At 39.8% G+C, this 16,909-nt stretch overlaps 3 protein-coding genes and 1 long non-coding RNA gene across 4 annotated transcripts; 2 read left to right on the forward strand and 2 right to left on the reverse strand.

Moving 5' to 3' along the window:
• Positions 1 to 445: 445 nt before the first annotated feature.
• On the reverse strand, positions 446 to 3,858 carry LOC126318684 (uncharacterized). The gene is made up of 4 exons (XM_049993490.1): positions 1,847 to 3,858; positions 1,675 to 1,761; positions 1,446 to 1,581; positions 446 to 1,343 (listed from the first exon to the last, which is right to left on the reverse strand). Exons 1-4 carry the CDS (start codon positions 1,979 to 1,981, stop codon positions 451 to 453), a joined length of 1,251 nt encoding a protein of 416 aa, XP_049849447.1. The 5' UTR covers positions 1,982 to 3,858; the 3' UTR covers positions 446 to 450.
• Positions 3,859 to 11,820: 7,962 nt separating this feature from the next.
• LOC126318698 (uncharacterized) lies at positions 11,821 to 13,663 on the forward strand. The gene is made up of 6 exons (XR_007557431.1): positions 11,821 to 12,135; positions 12,234 to 12,315; positions 12,495 to 12,609; positions 12,696 to 13,058; positions 13,176 to 13,349; positions 13,418 to 13,663. It is a non-coding gene; the product is annotated as an uncharacterized LOC126318698 (long non-coding RNA).
• A 411-nt stretch (positions 13,664 to 14,074) lies between these two features.
• On the forward strand, positions 14,075 to 15,032 carry LOC126318696 (uncharacterized). Its single transcript, XM_049993502.1, has 4 exons — positions 14,075 to 14,156; positions 14,289 to 14,433; positions 14,512 to 14,608; positions 14,672 to 15,032. The coding sequence occupies exons 1-4, from the start codon at positions 14,094 to 14,096 to the stop codon at positions 15,030 to 15,032; spliced, it is 666 nt and encodes a 221-aa protein (XP_049849459.1). The 5' UTR covers positions 14,075 to 14,093.
• Positions 15,033 to 15,183: 151 nt separating this feature from the next.
• Positions 15,184 to 16,160, reverse strand: LOC126318702 (18S rRNA aminocarboxypropyltransferase-like). The gene is made up of 3 exons (XM_049993505.1): positions 16,087 to 16,160; positions 15,657 to 15,952; positions 15,184 to 15,594 (listed from the first exon to the last, which is right to left on the reverse strand). Exons 1-3 carry the CDS (start codon positions 16,158 to 16,160, stop codon positions 15,236 to 15,238), a joined length of 729 nt encoding a protein of 242 aa, XP_049849462.1. The 3' UTR covers positions 15,184 to 15,235.
• Between the last annotated feature and the right edge of the window lie 749 nt (positions 16,161 to 16,909).

Consider the following 16,909-nt stretch of genomic DNA (forward strand, 5'->3'; position numbering starts at 1 on the left):
GTTGTACGGTGTACTGCTTGTACATTCTAGTTCCCGCTACAATACACCGCCGCACCGTGCATTGGCCCCCTATTTTTTACTAGTACTAATTTAGCAGGCACACGCTCAGCGTATTCGCAACTCATTCTTCCCAACCTTGCACCTTCAAATCTTATTATATCTATCAAGTAAGGGATCTTTGTATATTTTGAAATTATTGGTGTTATTATTGCACTACTCAGATTATCTGTTTCGAATAGTGATCAGATAGTGTCTCCTTCTGTGAGTTAATTTGCTATATCTTCAGCTCCTTTTGAAGACCTCCACGCGACAGTTCTCCCTAAGAACCAAACTCTATCATCTGGAGCAAATATCTCTGCCAAAAACAATTAAAACATAAAACAGGGGGCAGTTAATGCATAATTCGAAATTTTTTTAAATTATACACGTCTTTTGAGTATTCTATTTCATTTACAGCGTTTGCTCAAAAGTCAAGGCTTCTTTCCACAAAGAGGCAGCACCTAGGTGGTAATTCATGTTTCCCTGGACGAAACTGCGCATGGCTCCCATGAGTTCTTGCCTTTTCTGGACGAGAACCCTTTTCAATTCTTCGCGGGAGGTTTTCGACATTTGTCTGAATCGATTTCGACAGCTGTTTTCGTGCACTTCCGCTTCGTTCATGGCAAGCTGAGCTACATCAGAAGAGGGGTGTCTGTGGAATTGATTTTGCTTATTTTCCCGGGATTTAATCGAGTTCTGATAACACCGCCGATCGTGATTCAAATCCTCGAAGACATCTTCAATCGACCGAATAATGCGAATCCAGTCTTTCAAAGTGTCAGTGAACAGGTCTTTTTGATCGTACTCGTAATCCTTTTGAATACTCCCTAGCTGGTTAATGGTTTCTGATAACTTTTTGTACATTCCAGACAACTGAGGATCTACAGGCGCTTCTTCGTTCGATAATGTGTTGCATACAGCAGAGAAATCGCTCAAAACTTGATTTATATCAGCAATACGTTTGGTCAATAAATGACTCCGAGTAAGCAAAGTGTTAAAATGACAACCAATAGACATCCAATACTTTCTTTGATCTTCAAACCAGGAGTCTTCCTCTTGATCTCCTGCAACAGACGACGGTTTTGCCGTAGTAATTTTATCTTTGATAAGACCAATAAATCCTCTATGATATGGCATCTTCTGTTCAGTCGTTGCACTTTTCAATTGAACGAATTTGTGCTCTGGCCCTTGCAAAAATGTGACCAAGTCATCACTCCGCAATAAATCTTCCATCAATACTATTCGCTTCAAAAACCTCTCCAACTCTCTTCGACGGTAGACTATGAATTCCTCATCAAAACGATCTTCGGTCGTCCTGTCAGCACGCATCTAAAAAAAAAATCGAGCAATCTCCGACCTCTACCTCTCCTACCTCCCCTGTAACGCCAAAAAAAATTCAAACGTACTTATGATCGTTTTCTCCGGAAGGGGTGGGATAATGTATCCGCGAAAACTGGAAATGAGCCTGTTCCTAACCCACTCAAAATCGCTGTAGCGACGAACTACGTTGAATTCTTTGTCTATAAAGTCCGGATGGCTGGTCTGAATGGGCGCACATCCACAAAAACGCGCCCAAACACGAGATCTGTAAGTGACCGTCGCGCTCTACTAACCTCTAAAAAAAAAAAGGCAAACCTTGATAGTAATTGTGTACGTCATGTATTGATCAAGGTTCTCTCCTTGCTTTCTCGGTCCGGACACGGACACTTGCCATGTCGACTCCTAGATATCCAATTCCAAAAATTACTCCGTAAGCAGCTGCTCCCCAAACTCTCTCGCCTTCATGTCCAAAAACAAAAAACCGCACCTTTGCCGCATCATTGGCAGTCTTCGAGGCAGTGCAGGAATCCGAATTTGTATCTGATCCAGCTTCTGTATTCACCAATTCCGAGTCTACGGTACGATCTACGAGAACTTCTTCCGATCCGGAAACTTCCTCCATCACCTCTCACTTAAATTATTTATTGAAATATATGTGTGTACGATAATTCTTATATTCAACAAGACAAAAAAAAGTGAAGTCCTTCAGCTCCAATTATCTCCTCATTTCCAATCGAGGCGACTTCTTCTTTCAACCATCCATGCGTTGCGCTACTTCCGAGAAGCGTGTGCTCTCCAAACGACATAAAGAACTGATCAAATCCGTCTGTATATCAGATATCCCTGTACCAACATATACACACATCATCCACACATATGCTCTCCTGTTACATGAAAGTTGCGTAGCTGGCGTCCAGAGTTAGAAAAAAAGCGCCTTCTTCCGTCGCGCTTCAGCAACCCTTCTAAAATGAAACAGTCCTACGTATACGGCGTATTCGCCCCTTCCGTTGACCCCCCTTCGTATGCAACATCCGTAGCCTTCGCTCATCTCTTGGAAGCGCGCTTGCCTCGCGACAAGCAGCCCCACGAGAACTCCGCTCTCTCTGTTACCCCTCCTACTCCCTGCCGCCAATTTTAGCCTAGCGCAATCGAACTCGCTACGTGTGTCACATTTTCGAGGCCAAAAAACATCTTTGGCATTCGCAACCCTATCGACGACGCGCCCAAACTTAGCCAAGAAACGTTCGACTCCATTGATCTCCTCACCCTCACTCCTTACGCAATGATCCCTTCTCGAGCACCTAATTCCCACACCCTTTTCCGCTACGAAAAATTCGCTGTCTATCCATCATCCGGATAACCATACTCTGGCTGTAATTTAGTGTCTAAAAATAGCTCTCATTTAATTCAAACTATCTACAGATCACTTTTCCTCTCCTGTTTGTGTCTGTTTTTTCGTCGAAAGAAGTGCCCGTGCGCGACACGCCCCGCAGACCATTGTCTCCTCTTGCTCCTTCCGGTTTGCTCTCTATTTTTATACAGACGTTGTCGCCACCGGCATTGGCAACCTGGGCTCTATTACTAGCATTGTTTTCAAGACACAAATTTTCTGACACTAAAGTTACCGTTATGGATGGCTTTTCTCGCCCGAAAAACTACTGCATCTCGTTCTTCTACTTCCCGCCGCTCCGTTCCTAAAGTCGTCCCTCCGCTTTCGTCGAGTGTACTTGTCTGTCGCCGCCGTCAATGTGGCGCCCCGATCTCTTTTACCGGACATTTTAATTGCTTTTGGCCTAGTTTCCTCGCCATTCTCTTTCCAGTCCGATTCAAGAAACTTCTTTGTTCTTACATCCGCGCGCCTTAGTTCCCCTTTTGATATGGTGTGACCCTTTATCGACTACCGCGCGAACTCCGCACCTTCGTGCCCTCCTTCTGCCTGCAACCGACGCATTCCATCAGCGCCCCTTTTCCTCCAGTAAAATTTTTTACTGCTGGAATTCTACCACATTTTCTTCCACTCCTACCTGCGAGATTCTCCTCACCTTCTTGCGCGATATCCTTAACTTCTGCATCCGTTTCCGCGATGCGCACACTTACGCTCGCAACCTCTCCGTTTTCTGGCTCTCTGCCGTCTATGCGTCATTCTATTCCTCTGCCATGTTAACCGACCCCTCAATCTCCCTCGACACCCCTCCATCGTCTCCCTTTTCATCGACCATCCTTCCCTCTCTCAGCAATCCCTCGCGTTCAGTCGCTGCGCTTCCCTCTAAACCCCTGCCAACCGCAATCCAATACACTCTGCGAACGCCTTGACCCTTTCGCTCCTGACGTTCTCGCTAGCACTCCATCCCTTCTCCACCAGCCTAGCACACCTTTTTTTCTCTTATTTAAACCCACCTCGATAACCACTTTCCCAATCCCTCCTACCTTGGAGGAACAACTGCCACGGCGTCCATAATAACTCCAATGCCTGTTATTGGCTCTATCACTTCCATCATGCTCTTTGTCAATATAACCGCTTTTTCTTCTTCTTGTGTTATTTCTCGACATATTATAATCCCAGTTCTCTCGTGCTTTTCCTCCCCTCTATTCATCTCACATACATTCTGTATTTCGTTCATCACTTCTCAACACCAGCCCTTCGCCTCTTCCCCTGCTTCAACCACCCCTGCACCTGCTATCGCTTTCACCACTGGCGCCGCCTGTAACCTCTATCAACACATGTTCTTAACCAATTCTATAACACAATTTTAATTTTTTTTCGAATCCAATGAAATTTTTAAAAAACCCTCTTCTGCTCACACAAAGTCTATCCTCTTGTTTCCAAGATCACCTCCCCCACTCCGTTTAATACGACCTGTCCAATACTCACTGTTTTCGCTAAAATCAACGCACCCCATCCACGTTTTCCTAGTGTCCTTATCAAATCAGGTTTGATCCCTTCTCCTCTCCAAACCATGTCTTTCCATTCATTGTTCTCCTCTTGTGAGATCCATCGCAGGTCCCCTCTTCTTCTTGTAAAAAATTTAATCCTCTTTCCTCTGTTGTCTGCACTATCACAGTGCAATCTCTAGAATTCCACGGGGGGCTTTAATTAATGGTCGTTTCACGCTAAGATCCCCTATACTATCAGATATTTTTCACTGTCATATTTAAAATAACGCTGACTTTAATCTCTCTCATACGAACTGCTCTTTAGCTGTTTTTGATTCTTGGTCAAATGTGCTATCCTTTGGTCTAACCTAGTAACGTTCTCTGAATTTTTTCCTCTGCCCCTCTTATTTCTTGTAATTCTCTTGGTTTTAACTTCCAATTCCTCATCCTTAACACTCCGCCACAATTTCATTATGTCTATAAATTTTTTTCTAATCGACACATTCCATTTCCTTGATAATTGCTGATTCAATTTTCCGACTAAAAATTCGATTCCAACTAGAAATTTTAGTTTTTTGCTCCAAAACTATCGTACCTTCAGTTCTTTTTCTATTTCAGTCTATTTTTGCAGCCCTCTAAGTACACAGACCGTTGCTTCATTCAACCCCCTCTCCTCTCTTTTTGTTGCCTGCCTTATTTTCTCTTCAATATACCATCCATTATTAATCTTATTATCCCCTCATTGCCACTGCAAACCGCTGTTCTGAGACTCATAGTGCGATCAAAAAAGTTAAATACCACGTTGTACTCTCAGCATGCTATTCCGTATCCTTCTAGCTCTCTTTTGCCTTGTATTCTACATAAGTCCCTCTACCACTCTTTTCAAAATTTCATACAAATTTTTATAACTCTTGTGCACTAGCGCCCTGTCATATCCTCTACTATTCATATCTGTTAAACTCAATTCACTTTTCACACACTTTAACTCTTCATCCTATTTCCAATACATATGTTCTTAACCTTGCTGTCTTCCCATGGCTCTTTAAAGTTCTCACTATCACCTCAATCCCTCTATCCCCCAATCGACTTCTTCCACTTGAGTACATCTCTTACTCCTACCGGCTTTCCCGCCATTAATCTCCAGCTCACCTCTCTCCCCTTCAGCAACCCTTTGCATCTCCTAATCATATTACCGCTTTTGCGCTCCACATCAACCGCCGCCCGGCGCATCGGTAAAATGCTCTGAATTTCTCCTCTCTCCTTCTGCCATCCACTCTTGTTCTGCCAACCTTCTCAGCACCTCCTCACACCCTTCAAACATCCCCCTCGTCACTTCTTCACATCTCTTCGATCGCTTTGAACCTGATATACGGGTGCTGTGGCGTTCTAATAATCCCAGCGCACTCTGTGCATCTTTCTGATCTTACACTAACCTTTTCGGTAACGATCTTGTTCCCAACCTCGTCCAGGACTTTCCGCCATCAAACAAGAACAGATTTATAGAAACAGCGTGTAATTCTAGGCATCACGTGACGACAACTGATTGGACATGCTGAAAAGTAACTTCATATGAATAGGCAATTGAACACTTGGTTTTAATCTATCACAGCATCTTAGAAGTACACCAAAAAAAATATGTCAAAAAAATCGTAAAGTCTCTATTTATAACCGCGGTAAACCCAGATTCTTGGAGTATGGCTCTAACAGTACATACCAAGCCTTTAACTATCTGTCGAAGATTCTGCATACCTATAAGAAGAATGAAATATTAGAATGTATAAACATACGATGAACCTTAGATCGGTTAGTTACATGGATTGGTTTTATGCAAATCTTAGTTAGAAAGTTCCCTGACGTCAATTGACTTTTTAATTACAAAACATAGCACCTATTCGTATTAAAAAAGAAATCGATACTCCATGACTGAAGTCATTGCGTTACAACACACTCTTAGTGGCTCTAAAATTAATCAACCACTATATGTGAATTACATAAAACCGCCCAGTGAAAATGATATGTAGCCTACATAAAATGGGCCAAGGAGAGTCTGCAGATAATGCAAACGTTGAGATCCCTAATGACGGGATACTCACGCAACATCCAAGATATTGAAATACACGAAATTTAAGTGCTATATCGTTACCGTGTGGATATCAATTCGAAGGAAATACTACTCTATACAAGGCGTTTGTGACTGAGATATACGACGAACCTACGCACAAAGATGAGGCTTCAATGACAGTCAAAGGCAACGACATTTCATCCTCCTTTTCAAATCTGCCCACCGTATTTGTATCTCTTCCTACAGATCCATTGGTTACATTCCTGTCTAAAAATAAAACCAGGCTCTCCGGAAAGAAAATGCTAAAAAGAGCAAAACTATAATCAAGGCACTTTGATAACACCAATTAAAGACAATAATGTTTCGTTCTTCTTTTCAAACACATCCGCTATACCTTCATCTGAAGAGAAGGCTAGTCTCATTAGTAAAAAGAGTCCCACCAATAATAGTCAAAAAATTTCTTAAAGACGATCAACGCATATTCACTCTCTAGGGATGATGAGCTCTAGTCTCCAGACGAGCATAGTAACTCTTTAGACTCGTCTCGTATGCCAACACCTGACAGGAGAAAAAAAACACAAAAACTGTCAAACGCTAACATTGTAGTTGATTGATATCGTTGTAAAACAGCATCTTCTATAAAATTCTAAAGAGAGAATGTCATAAATAGAACAAAAAATAATTCCCATTTATTGTAATACGTTTATTATAGTTCTTGTGGCAATTTTTTGAGGCATTGTGGACAAGAGCTATATGTTGTCATTAGCTACATCAGATTTACATATGAATGAATACGAGTAGCATACTTATTTAGATAGCCAATAACAACAAACCTTTATAGAGCTAGATGCATTGATAGTCTAGGTACTATTCAGCAGATACGATAATGTACTATGAATACAATTTAATGTCATATTATAATTTTTTACACATCATTAGCCATTAGCCATTAACTCTAGAATTGACAGTTTTTTTTAGCTTTTCAAAGCTATTGTCCATGTACCTAGTTGCGACCATCAACACACCTGTATAAAAACCAACAAATACTACAAATATCCATCCAAAATTTTTTGCTACTGATCGAATTGAATTATAAAGTGGTTCAATGAGTTTATGAGTATTTTTGCACCTATCAATCTTAGTATTCAGTTTCTCTATTTTTTCGTTAAGCCTTTTTTTGAACTCTCTTATAGAAACTGGATCGACGGTAGTAGCACGCCTCTCTTGGACATCAATAGAACGGATTTGTCTTGATAAAATAGGAATGTCTTCAACCTTAGCTACACTTTTTTCAGGTTGCTTTGAAAATGTGTATGATCCTGATATCACTGAACCTTCAATTACCATTTTATCAAAATCTTCGAATTTTATAAACTCATTAGCTTTGCAGCTATAACTTAATGTGTTTATAGCACCATTTGCGTTGAAAATTTTTAAATATTTTACACCAGATCTTATGTAAACTCCACGCATTCCTATAGAGTAATTTTGGTCATAGGTTGCAACCGATGCTTCTAATGTATGTTCTTCATTGTTTAGAAACTTTTCTATCTGTGTTTTTTGTTCAAGACTTTCAGTATGCGTATCAGATGTACAGAGATACATATGTTGTGAGGAAACGCATTCATTGTTCGTATTGAATATTTGATAACGGTCGTTTAAATGGGTTAATGCAATAGTATCAGGTAGCTTATAGTAAGGTTTCCCAATCTTTTTTAGGATCAGTGGTCTATAAACTGGTAATGTCTTCTGTTTAAGAATTATAGGAAGCACCAATACACCTCGAATAGCTTGAGCAGATGGATCATGCTTGACGATAATATATTTACTTGCATGAAACATTATAGGTAGATCTAATTCTGTTATTTCATGTTTTATATTATTCACGATATTTATTAGTTTTTTGAACTCCTCAAAGTTTAGCATTTCATGATTCACTTCACCACGAAGTGAACTTTCTAAGACATTTTTATATTTGTTCCAATATATTGATAAATATTCAATTGCAAGGTTTCTAGATAGTATTCTAGTGCTATAGTTGCACATCTCATTAGTAAACTCCACAAGTTTCGGATTTATCTTCTCAAGCTTCACATATATATTATTGTATTTTTCTATCACTCCATCTATATGATCATTTAGATTTGATAATTTTTCTTTTGACTTTATCTCCTTCTGTTGTAAACCAACATTTTGTTGTAATTTATTAACCTCGTTCTGTTGTTTATCTAACGTCTCCATTGCTGACTCTATTGCTTGCAGTTGCATTTCGCTAGCTTCCTGTTCTAGATCCACTTTTCCTTTTTGAACTATGACCTCATCCCTTTGTTTATTGATCTCTTTTTGTTGACTATCAATCTTCTGACAATCTGGAACAATTTGCTTCTGTTTTAGCTCTATAGCGCCTTTTGATACTTTAGTTTGACCAAACTCGTCATTTGATGAATCATCCATCTTTTTTTCTAACTCTTTTTGTGCTTTTACAGTATCTGTGTATTTAATCTCTTCTAAAATTAATGAACGAATTCCCAATGCGGCATCAGCCACATGTGAAATAGTCGAAACGCCACCCCAAACTGTCGACCATTGTGATCCTCGTGGTCTATTATTCAGACTTGGACAAAAATAACTATCTACCTTGCATAGTTGCTCGAATACATCTATGTCGAAACCTGTATCCAAGTTTTGTATATGATTGCTTATCAATTCGTTATCTATATCTACCGTAGTGGTTTCATTGTTGCAACTATATTCTATTTTAAATTCTTCGTGTCTAGGTATTGTCCATATAAATGGTAGCGCTAACTTCTGATCCATATACGATACAGTGCCCGCCCATTCTAGGTAAATGTCAGCATTTGGTATATTAATGTGTGCTAACACTGAATTTTGTAATAGCACTAAGCATATAAGTACTCTGATTATACACATCCTAATGTAAAATGATTCTCAATTATTAGTAATAATAATTTTGGTATCTAAATATAACCAACTAGTGGTGTAGCATTAGAACAGCGACAGTGAGGTGTGCTCTAACTAGACTGCGACTTAACGAATTTCTACATAGCTTGCAAGTATTTTTCTAAGTATTCGTTGTATACAGTCGTTCAATAACCGCCGAGGTAAACATTGTTTAATGCTTTATGCATGTTATACATAGAATTTCCTGAATATCGAAAATTTTACAATCTCGGTTAAATATTTTAATTCACGCTAGTGGGACATGCAGATAATTATAGCTATAATCCTTGATGCTATTCTAAAACAGAGTACAAAGGTATTGTACACATATTGATTCTACCAGGAAATACATTCATGTATAAATCTGCAGCGGATAGCACAATCTACACGTATGGGCACCCTTTTCTGAACCAGCTGTGATAGCTTTGAAGATACCAAATTTATTTATAGACGGAGGGGTGGAGAGTACGGTTATGAAAGTCATGAGTAATTTACGAAAAAAGAGATCGTATCAACTTTCCTCTCGATTTCCATATTGAGAATTGTGGACTTGAGCATGTCTACATGAATGAATTGGGTCTTAGACGTTAGGTTATGCATTTTGACGGAGCGTTCATGTTTGAATCTTAAAACTATGGGTTTAGTAGTGATTTTCAGTCTACAAAGTGATATGGACAGCGTTAATCTGCACAGAATTTGCAGGAATCCGGCATTCAGACGTTCATGATATTAATATAGCTTTAAGATTTGCTCCAGAAAAAACTTCTGAATGTAGATTTTATACCAGATAAGAGACGGTGACGTCCCCTTTTTACACAATGAATACAGAGTTTAATCGCTAAATTCTCGCCAATATACTCTAAAAGCTCGACTCCGGGCTCAAGCTACCCTTCTTTTCAAAAATCCATTGAAATATTCGCACTATGACCACGAATTAAGACGATGCCACCAAATTATGAGGACACATCACCGCATCGAATTTTTTCTAACATACTCGTCTCTAAACCCACTAAAGACGCTCAGCATGTCAAAGGCATACAGTGTAAATTGCCTTGCGAGATATAACCATTAAATTCTATTTTTTTAATACGCCAACTGGTATTTTCCAATGATCCTTTTCAAACCTTAATGTTCAAGTTCACGAGCACGATCGCTAACGTCGACTTAAACTCCGGATGCCTGAGCGAATTCTTGCAACTCTCTTGCAGAATTTACGTCATTTATTATTAATCATCTACGAACCTTCACTGTCTTTCTTCGATATCCAATTAATCGCATTATCGCACTCACTCCTTTCAGATCGCTCTATCCTTTCGTCTAAACGCCCCTCTAGACATTTTTCTTGTCCAACTGACATCCTGCAATCTCCCAGACCACAAATGTCGTCTTCCACAACCAGACTGTACTTCATTTTTCTTCCTCTAAGACCATTCTCTCCTTTACATCGTTCCTCTTCTCAAACATGTTAACTGTTTTCTGTCACAAGTCTTCTGACCGAGCACTTTATAACATTTCTTACACAACACTTCTCATTTCTTTCACTTAGACCAAATTCACACCTTCTCTCTACCCCTAATTTTTTTCGCCCTTCTCTAACTTGCACCTCATGGCACTCATTGAATTCATGTTCTCCTCCGTATCTATCCTCTGCATCCTGAAAATGTTACATGCACGCTTTACAACCTTCTGAGGCGGCCTTCAAGCACTTCTTCGTAACTTCCATTTTTTTCCCAGCTAAGACGGAGAGCCAAGCTTGCTCTGACCTCAGTAATTCCGAGAGGAGCGCTGGGTCTCAACCAAGCCCTTGCCATCACGTTTCAAGCCGTCGAAGTTCTGTAGATTTTTCGCTTCAGTCTGGAAATGTGAAACTGGAACCTCGTGGAAATAGACTCTAAAATTTCTTTCAGCTACCTCATGCCACTCATAAAGCTAGCAATCACAATCTAAACTCCTTCTCTCTCAAAACTCTCAAAATAACTCACTTTTCTAAATTTTTAATTTTTGTTTTTCTTACATTCCTCTTTTGTGTTCTGTGTCCTGTCACACCTTTCAATGCCTTTTGTTTAATCAATGTCTCCTCTTCGTCGAGTGGCGACTCCTTCTTCTGGCGTTCTGCTCCAAACCATGAAGTCCCTTCTTTCCTCTTTTTCCTCTTCTTTTTCCATTTCTTATCAACCATCTACTGTTTACATTACCTCAGCATCTCATAATTCTAACGAATTCTTTTGTTTTCTCATGCATTCTCTATCCAATTATGTACAGCTTTTAAAATCTTCTGACGAGCCTCCAATTATTCCCTGTCTTTATGCCAATTCTATCAATTTATACCCACTAATTCTATTTCTACCTGCTTCCATTCTTACTGCTCCCCGTACTGTTTATATCCTACCATGCATCTCTCTTCCACTGTCACCATTGATTTCTTCAGTTCCTTCCTTACTCCCCCCTCTAGCGCTTCTTTTTAACGATTCTTTTGCATGTATTAAATTTAATCCAGTCCCCTGATCTAGATCTCTTAGGTGTAATTCTAAACTCCCCCTTCCTAACTCTTGCAAACTCTGGCACTACAGTTCTAATACAGTTCTAATTAACAAGACACCTTCTTGCTCAATCCCTCTATTTTCTATTTTTCCTGTCATTGTCTCTACAACACCCTTTCCCAACCCAATTTCTACCTCTTACTTCCATATTTCTCTATCTCTGCTATGCATTTTTTGTCGCTATTGCTACTATGGTTGCCGCCGCTGGTGTTACTCATCACTTAAAATATCAACGTTGAGTTCATTTTGTTTTTTTTTCTTTTTCTTTTTACTTCATTCCATAAGTATTTGTCTGTCTTACATCATTTCTCACATTTTCGAAGAAAGCTCCATCAAATGGTACAACCAGCTCTCGCATATCTCTATTTTTCTGTCTAGAAGTGCCACCCTTCTCTCCATTAACCTCTTAATTACTACCCATCCACCAACCAAAACAGACTACCGTCGATATACCCTCAGATCTGATCAAGGAATTCCAGACATTCAAGTCGTCTCGTCAATGGAACCGCTGTTTTGTCAGTACGTTTTTTCGCAAAATGTGTTTTTTACACAAAGCGCCCTTCACTCGCCCCTCCTGACTACGAGAACCTCACTTTTAAAACCCCTTCTGTCTTGAAGTCTTCTGACCCTGGCTAAATCCCCGCCAAAAGCCGCCTTCTAAGCCCTTAGCTTCGTATCTCTCACCCCCCCTTTTAAAGTGAAAGTCAACAAAAAAAAACTCATTCTAGAGATAGAGAAAATTTTAGACAACGTGTCGTGGGAAGAAGTAGTCGAAGAACTCCCCGATGCCTCTCCGTCTTTTGTCGCCTATCTGTACGAGATTCACAGAAATACATATGTACATAAGACGTATTGAATGCAATAGATTTCTCACGCGTGCACACTTTCGTTGCTCTTAGAGCTGAATATGTCTGGGAAGACGGCCGAAAATCCTACCCCCTTTTCTTACTTTATTGGTGCCCGGAGGCCGTCCCTACAGCAGAGGGCACTCTGTACGCCTCAACCAAGACTATTCTGTGCAACAAACTCAAAATCAACAAAGTCTTCGACAGTCAAAACAAAGAGGAAATGACACAAGAATGGCTCAACAAAAAACTCCAATTATTTAAGTGAGAGACTTCTCATATTACCCTTAACCACACGAAAGCACGTATTAATAAATATTGTGTACGCAAAGCATTTATCTATGACCTCTCTTCGAAGTCTCGTATTGAGATCGTATTTCAACCTGCTTAAGGCACAAAAGAACCTGTTCAAAGGGGGTATGTCTAGTTCGATGGCAGTAGGTTGTTGTATGCAGTGTTGACAGCACATTTCTTTTTCAATACCGCATTCATGTCCGTCTTCACCTATTACGCAAAAACTCACATCAAACACAGATACCGAAATGCTTGTTTCATCGAAGGATAAAACGCGCGAGATGTTCCTCCAAAACAAGAACGAAACAAACCCTGAAAAGATTAAAAAAATGATAGCCGACGCCAACTCGGCCAAGGACTATATCGAACAATGCCTTGTTCAAGGTGTCAGAGACGAGTCAAATAACAGTTATAGTATGTGAGATGCGAGAGGATTGGTTGGCCACAAAACAAATAAATAACGCGTTTTTTTCAATTTTTAGAGTTGAGAATTACTGAAAAAACTCACCGAATTCGCGACCAATCGGCCAAGATCTACTGGTAACAATTTTATATTAATGAAGGGAGACTTATTTGGAGCCAGTTTGGCCGAAGAGTTTCAACACATCTAATCTCTGCTTGTGGATAGTGTTTAACAGTATTGTTCCTTTTAATCTTTGACATGTGCCGAAAACCCTGTGTGAATTTACCTCGCTTTAGAAATTTACATATAATGTACATATCGTTTTTACGATCTATGAATTATTTCTAGGTTGATAGTCTACGTCGCCGATTAAAGTTATATTCAGCTTGTTTTTTATATTACGTCGTTCGCCTATATTCAGACTATTGTGTCATCAGGCTGTTCAGGCGGTTTTAAAAAGAGAATTTTTCAGAAATTTGCACACTCTGCGCAGCTCTTATCGGTGTTTGATGCGATGATTGCATAGTACTTATTTTCAGTGTCAAACCTTTCATAGCTTAAAAGTGTTCACGTACTTTGATTGCGTTAAGGTGAGAAAACCCTTGTTGATCGATGCTCTATGCGTCATATACGATGCCCAATTCAACATTTATGCATAGGCTATGATATTGAAAGAGTGCCTCACAAGGATAAAAAAATTAAAAATTATTGCATTAATTTCTTACATCTGGCTTAGGTCACATGCATTTTTCATCATGGGAGACTCGTGTATTCTGTCCAGAGAACAAATCCTAGAAATGAGGAAAATTTTTAAAGATGTACCATTCGAATCGTGCTAAATCATATTTTCCGCGCTTGCTCAACACAAACAGTTGACATTTGTTCTAAATTGTGGATTTTCGGATTCATCACCCTTGTGTGTATGGGTTTGCATAACGGCTACATTTTAGGTCAGTGTCGAGTATTTAGAAAAGAATCTGAGCACTCTTTCTAGTGCTGGGCGTTTGAAGCACAAGAAGGCTTTGGATGACTTTTATTCAAGGCTTTTCGTAGAATACAACAACTATTCCAGGAAAAGAAAGAGGCCTGATTGTGGTATGCGTGGAGACATGGGCTGCTATATCAGAATGCAGTGGGATGACTGACGAATTTGCTGCGGGCGTTGTTTTCCAGAAAGGGTGTTTGAGCCACTTAGCAAGGAATTGTTGGATTTGGTTTTCGAATTAGAAATCAAGGTTAAAAAATTGGTAGCCAACAATTCTGTTATGAGGTATGTATATGTATATAGTTTTTTTTTACAAGATCGTATTGTTTTTACATGTAACTTGCGCAGGCAGAACAACAAAAAATATTTGCAAATGATCAATGTTGCTCGCGGCCGTAAAGAAAAGTCCAGTCAGGAAGAAGAAAGCATTTTGAGCCTCTGCAACAGCATCGATAAAGGCCAGTATACGTTCCAAGCAGAAAGTCAAGTTGCCGAATGGCTTCAAGAGGCGACGGCTTCGTTTGAATCCTGCTTGGAACATATAGGTGAATTGAAGTCGCAGGTAGCGAAGACGACTGCCAAGATCAAAGAGCTGTCAAAAGTTTGCGAGACTCAGTTTTCTGTAGAAGAAGGCAAAAATGTCGATGCAGACGGTATGAAATTGCCTATGGCTGAGAGAAGACCTCAGGATTGGGGATTTGCGCTTTGAAAAAATCTTGTATATAGAAAGTTATGAAGTGTTTTAAATATCAGAAACGTTGAGAGAAGAGGTAAAAATCAAGGTATTGCCTCGCTACGGAATTCAGTACAACTTTATGATACAGCATTGAGTTGATCCTTTTATTTTTTCTCTCAGTCTCATAGAGGTGTGTTTCACCGTGCGTGGTGTGCTTGGTTGTATTTTTCGTATGTCTAAACTGACGCATTTTCAGTTGGTTCATCTTCATCGAATGGCGGCACGATTGTTTTCTGTCTTCTGACAGAGTCTTTTATGTAAATGGGGTCGAACCGTCGTTGTTTTTCTCTTTCGCAAGCTTCTATGTATTTAGATTGGGCTTGGACTACTTCTGCAGACGTTTTGCATAGGCAATAGGCTTGAAGAAGTTCAGAATTGATTTTCAGAAAAGTTGGTCCCCAGTTGAACCTGTTGAGCAGACTATAGGCTTCTTGCTTGAAGCTGGTTATGTATAGGGTTGCGGCGAATGCTTCGACGCAACTTAGTTTGAAAGGGCGTCCATAGTTCGTGGGATTGGCTGCTATCAGAAAAGGCACTTAAAAATAGGGTGTTATTTTTAATACTATACCTATACTAAGGCTTTTTTTCAATGCGTACATAACCTTTCTTCTTTGCCTTTAATTTTTTGGAATGGTATTTGATCCAGTTTGGCCCAGCTACAATCTATCACACCAATTCCGCCAGTTTGAACGATATCTCTGTCCAATGGAGACACAGCCTGCTGGCCTGCCGGAGAAAGAATGATTCCTCTACACTTTTGATGGACTTTCAACACTCGAACCAATCCGAGTCTGACGAGTTTTCGTCCGGTACATTTTTTTGAATCGCATTGCTCAAAATCCCACATGGCCAATTTGATGGTGGATAAGGGTGTCTCGGTGCATTCCGGAGGTCTGAAAGTCTCAGATGTCAAGAGACACGTTAGAGAAAGCCGACCTGAAGGTATGATATGAAGAGTTGCACATGGCACTTAAAAAAATAATGGTCACATCAATGAAGGGATTTTTGACAAGAGTGGCTCTCGTACTCAAAATTAGAAGCAATTGACAGACTTATTTTCTGATTTGTCGAATTTAACCAACTGCGGCCTGTTTTTTCCATAGGCACAAGAATATGGTTATGGCGATGGAAAATATATATGGTCGCCCTTGATATATATTGTATATGAAAAAAATTTTTTTGTAACAAAACTACAATCGGGATGATCTCAAAGCTTTTTCTGTCACCTAGTTTTGCACCCAAAGTACAAATCAGGGAGAGTTTAGAATGCCATGTTTTTTTTTGTGTCATTTTTGGTATTTTTTTATCGGCGTCGCCTATCCATCTATCTGTCATTAGGACGCGCCATCATTTATGGTTAAAATGGATACACCTCCGATAAATGCGTCATCAGAGCAGGAGGTGTTTGACTACGATTCCGATATTTTAGAATTTCAAAAAGACATTGTTCACCAGCTTTTGAATGAGCCGGTTGGATTGTGGGTCATTGGTGCTGGACTGGGGTTGGGGCAAATTGTCCAAGCGTACATTTCCAATTTGGAGAGGATGCAGGCAAAGTGCACACAAAAATTGTTGTACCTTTTTTTGTGTGTGGACAGCGTTCCTGCGGTGTTGGCGCGGCATTTGTCCGATTATAGTACAGGGAAGTATAAATTGGTTAATGGACAGTACACGAAGAAGTGCAGGTACATGGCTTTTAGAATAGTAGAGATGTGGGTATGAACGGAGCAGCTGACTTTTTTTGGGTTAGAGAGGTGATTTGGAATGAAGGTGGGATTTATTTTGTGACGAGTCGAATATTGGTTGTAGATATGCTAAAGAAGAGAATTCCATATGATCGCTTGGGTGGG

This window comes from Schistocerca gregaria, unplaced genomic scaffold (genome assembly GCF_023897955.1).
Source record: "Schistocerca gregaria isolate iqSchGreg1 unplaced genomic scaffold, iqSchGreg1.2 ptg000676l, whole genome shotgun sequence".
NCBI lineage: Eukaryota > Metazoa > Arthropoda > Insecta > Orthoptera > Acrididae > Schistocerca > Schistocerca gregaria.

Coding starts and splice junctions, on each gene's coding strand:
- LOC126318684 (XM_049993490.1), bottom strand. CDS start 1,981: ATGGAGGAAGTTTCCGGATCGGAAGAAGTTCTCGTAGATCGTACCGTA. Junction 1,762..1,846: donor CTGCCAATGATGCGGCAAAG/GTGCGGTTTTTT, acceptor TTGGATATCTAG/GAGTCGACATGGCAAGTGTC. Junction 1,344..1,445: donor TCCGGAGAAAACGATCATAA/GTACGTTTGAAT, acceptor GGACGACCGAAG/ATCGTTTTGATGAGGAATTC.
- LOC126318696 (XM_049993502.1), top strand. CDS start 14,094: ATGGGAGACTCGTGTATTCTGTCCAGAGAACAAATCCTAGAAATGAGG. Junction 14,157..14,288: donor TGAGGAAAATTTTTAAAGAT/GTACCATTCGAA, acceptor GCTACATTTTAG/GTCAGTGTCGAGTATTTAGA. Junction 14,434..14,511: donor AAGAAAGAGGCCTGATTGTG/GTATGCGTGGAG, acceptor GTTGTTTTCCAG/AAAGGGTGTTTGAGCCACTT.
- LOC126318702 (XM_049993505.1), bottom strand. CDS start 16,160: ATGGAAAAAACAGGCCGCAGTTGGTTAAATTCGACAAATCAGAAAATA. Junction 15,953..16,086: donor TCAATTGCTTCTAATTTTGA/GTACGAGAGCCA, acceptor TGAGACTTTCAG/ACCTCCGGAATGCACCGAGA. Junction 15,595..15,656: donor AGGCAAAGAAGAAAGGTTAT/GTACGCATTGAA, acceptor CCTATTTTTAAG/TGCCTTTTCTGATAGCAGCC.